Raw genomic sequence first — 4,321 nt, 5'->3', positions numbered from 1 at the left:
TCTAATAATCTCTCACAATTGTATTAGAGGTTGAAATCCTATCTTGATAGGTTAGCTTAACAACTGGGTAGGAGAGCCTTTGGAGAAGGTGATTGAAAATCCTATGTATTAGGTGGATTTAACAACCTATTGTAAATCCTTTAATAGGGTGACACTTCATGTAAGTGTTTGTAGATCCTCTAACTAGGTCACTATTGACACAATGTAAAGTCTTTAATAAGGTAGACCATCAGAAGTGGTTGAATATTGATTGTTGTAGTGATTTTTGTTGGTGTCACCCCCACCCTAGTTTTACCTTCTTATTCCTGGAGGGTTTCTGGGTTACTAAATCTTTGTGTAATATGTTGATGCATGCTTTCATTTCATGTTTGTTTATATGTTTACATGCATACAAATTATTTTTCAGTTATATGTTTAAAGGATTGAAAAAAAGGAGAAAAGTATGTGGTACTTTTGATTCACACCACCCCCCCCTCCCCTCTCAGAAGTACTCTTCCCATTTTGAACATTCCAACAAGTAGGCCTAAGTTTCCCATTGACCTTAAGTTAGAAGATCATTATTTTGAGCCAAACTATGAATCCCCTACTCATATTTTAACAATGACTAGAAATAGGGTAATTGATTTTTTTGGGCTCTTAAACTGTTCTTTTCATGAGATAAATGACTCCATATTAAAGAACAAGTTATTTTGATAGAACTCTTGATGACTTGGAAGCTAAAGGGGCATCTCAGAATGTTGATGGGTTCTATGGACTAAAGAAGAAAAGATGTCTATGGAGGATTGTCTTTAAATAACTATTGAAATCACGAAAAAAATGAAAAGGGATAATGAGAAGAAGTTTAAAAACTTGGAGGGTGAATGAATCAAATTCTAGGAAATTTGAACATTATCATGGGTTAGAGCTACAAGGTTGTGAAAAGGATTGTTTACACATTGAGAGCTATGGTGGAGAAAATAGAAAAAACCCAATAGGATAATCTAATTATGGACTTGGAAGATGATAAGGATAATAAAAAACAAGGAAGAGCATATTGGCCATCAAGGAGGATTAGAACCAACTAAAGAAGAAAGATTTATGCATTGTCTCAAGAGATCCATGACCTAAAGAGGGATACTTAGGAAACATGTGACCTTGAAGCTAAGCTTGCAAATACTTTAAAGTCTCTAGGCTATTTTTATTTGTACCCTTTTTTAATCTTTTTGCTATCTTTTCAGTAGTCAAAGATGGTGTCCTTAAGGTTTTATTTTATTTAGTAATTTTTCCATCCAAAGGAATCATCAATTTTTTAATTTATTTTTAGCTTGTAACTATGTAGCTTCAGGTAACTATAAAATCCATTTCTTTCTTAAAGAAAATAAATGTGAAATGACCTAAGGTTTATTTCATTTGAGTTCAAGATAGAAAAGAACTAGATAAATATCAAGACTGAAAAACTACAAAATAAGCATGATATGCCAAAACTAATTTGTTCCAAATTTTAAATTTATATCATGTATTATGCCATGGTGTGAAGTCAGCCAAGTTTTTTAAGTATTATACTAGTTTAAAAAAAATCATAATTTTCTTTTTCTGGACTATAATAGTATCTTTTATATTCATTTTTTCATAAAGTAGTATTAAGTTAAGTTGCATAAATTAAACAATAATTTTAAAATTGTGGATTGTATAAATCATTATGATCTATGCTTGTAGGATTTGGTTATGAATATAACCACCCAACATCTAGAGGCCTAATGGAAAATATAGTGACAAGAAAGAATTAGCATGAAAATAATAAATTATATTATCATCAAGAATGCAAATGACAAGAAAGAATTAGCATGAAAATAATAAATTATATTATCATCAAGAATGCAAGTGACTAACTTCAATTAGCCAAGTTGAATTGAATTAAATATTAAAAAGGTGCCCACTAAGTTAAATATGTCATGGTGAGATATATGAAGGCATTAGATTATACAAATAGTTTTAGTCTTATGACATGATACATAAAGTAATAACTTATCACCCACTTAAAGTGGAAAGATGATAGTGTCATGGGACCACTAAAGATTGATCACCCTCATAACCACTAAAAGTGGATCACTCTCCTAAGGTGGAAAAGTGATAAAGTGATAAATAAAAAATTGAAAGTCTCATTTATGTTAGAAAAATGATAATATACCAACACCAATGAAAGCGTGAATGTTTCCATGTGGTCCCTAAGTAAATATAAATAACACATTTGTTTAGTAACCTAAAAGAATATCATAATAGATATAACATTAAACAAATCAATCATATGCATCTTCTCTCTACTAAAATGGCACTCCTATTTAATTTTTTATAACTAAGCTTTATTTATTAATTAAAACATTCTTCTAACATATCGTTTTTAATGATTGATTTTAGATTAAATATCTATTATACTTTTGAAAAAGTCTATTCTAACATCCCAGAATATGCTTTATGTAAAAATACGATACCTTCGTTATAATAGTATTTAGAAAGACATCTTTAAACTTTAAATATTTTCCTATAAAAGCATCATGTCATAAAAGAAATAAAATAGCATTGTGCAAACTTGAAAAGTATCTAAAAAATTCAGTGTTTTGAGTCCAATGAACTTAGCATCAAATAACAAATCCTTGACAGATAATTTGAACCAAACGGTACTTATAAAAACAATGAATACTATAAGAAGAAACTTTACCAACAACAGAAGTTGAGTACAATTACATAAATTTCTTCCCCACTAAGCTTCCTTAATTCAGTTCTTGTAATCTTACAGCCAAGTCCAAACACAGTAAACCGCGTGTTGCTTTCTATATTACATAACCTAAAGTTTCTAGTTGTTATTCATGTACAGCAAGCTCCAAACCCACACTAGCAGCTTGTTGATGCCTAGTGTCAATATTGGGAGCATAGACTCCCTCATGGGGATGCACATAGTCTTGCTGCCTAGTATAAATATTGGGATCGGGGACTCCCTGAGGATGAACAGAATAATGCTGTCTAGTATCATTATTGACCGCAGGGATTTCTTGGGAAGGCATAGAAAATAGTTTTGGGCAACTCATGTACCCCAAGAGGTTGTATGTTGACATTACTGCAGATGCCGCCATTACAAGAAACCCTAGAAACTCCATACTCACAGAAGCTGATGCATAACTCAAAAACTTCTTCTCACCCGCACCATATGCTTCTTGACCTTCAAATGAATCTCTTATAAACATTATGTATGCTATTCCTGCTGATGCGCTAGATAAAAGTAGATAGGCCATAACCTATCTCAACAAACCCTTAATGTTAGAGGAAATATATGCTGATAAAGGTTATTAAAAATCCTTAGAAATTCATTCTAAGATTAAACCAATATGAAATCCATACCTGATCGAGGATAAAGCTGAGGTATAAATGCAATACTTTGATGGTACTGCGAGACCCTAGAAGAATTCTTATGAAGGAATAGACAAACCCTGTCACGTTGGCAGCTACAACAAATCTGCAATACATGAGATCTTATAAGAGAAAACCCAAATTGGAAAATATAAATTAGAGAGGAAATAAATACATGAAATTCTTGCCTGAATGCCTCGAAGTCATTGAAACTGTATTGTAAGGCAGTGCTGTTGTCAATGACTGAAAGCAATTCATCTGATCTTGTCTTATCTGTTACCATTACAATCAATGAAATCAGGAGAAGCACAAAAGCCATGATTCTTAGAACTGCAGAGATATCCATTTTCTTTTGTACTCTTATCGATCCTAGTCTCTTCGATTCCTTGTGCTATTTTACTGAATGAGGAGTGGGTATTATTTTAATTCTTAAAAGCAGCGAAGAACTTCTTTCTGAAGTGATTTTTTCATATGCAGAGTCATATATTATATTGGCTGATGACACGGATTCCACTAGGCCTGAAAAGTAAGTTCGCACTAGAATAAAATATAATGATGTTGCTTCTCTAAAGCTTACTTTGCTACAGCATCGATAAGAGAAAAACAATGTTGATGGTACCATCACTTCATGTGTGCGTAGAATTTTGTTATAAAAATGGTATATTGTTAGCTTATACTTCAAGAAAGAATGACGGTTTAATTATGGGATGTATTGAAAGTTTAGTTTGAATCATGTATAGTTAACCATCTAAACATAAAACTGCTTTTAATAGCCATTAGTCCAAAGTGCTTTACATATTTTATATGACCAATTAAATTTTAAAAAACGGATAGAGTTGTATGAGTCATACTGAGTCAATAATGAAATAAACTTTGCTAATATTTAATTGTGGACTTCACTATTACTATTCACAAAGACATGCTTATGACTTCTTAGAAT

The 4,321-nt window shown here is 31.7% G+C and overlaps 1 protein-coding gene across 1 annotated transcript; it reads right to left on the bottom strand.

The window, feature by feature from the left end:
- Positions 1-2,658: 2,658 nt before the first annotated feature.
- LOC149555492 (CASP-like protein 4D1) lies at positions 2,659-3,859 on the bottom strand. The gene is made up of 3 exons (XM_089829541.1): positions 3,570-3,859; positions 3,373-3,487; positions 2,659-3,269 (listed from the first exon to the last, which is right to left on the bottom strand). Exons 1-3 carry the CDS (start codon positions 3,725-3,727, stop codon positions 2,838-2,840), a joined length of 705 nt encoding a protein of 234 aa, XP_089685667.1. The 5' UTR covers positions 3,728-3,859; the 3' UTR covers positions 2,659-2,837.
- Between the last annotated feature and the right edge of the window lie 462 nt (positions 3,860-4,321).

The sequence above is a fragment of the Cupressus sempervirens genome, chromosome 5 (genome assembly GCF_028749045.1).
Source record: "Cupressus sempervirens isolate cs-2001-9-10 chromosome 5, ASM2874904v1, whole genome shotgun sequence".
Classification (NCBI taxonomy): domain Eukaryota; kingdom Viridiplantae; phylum Streptophyta; class Pinopsida; order Cupressales; family Cupressaceae; genus Cupressus; species Cupressus sempervirens.
Note: the sequence above shows the minus strand (reverse complement) of the source record. Positions and strands in the feature narration are given on the sequence as shown.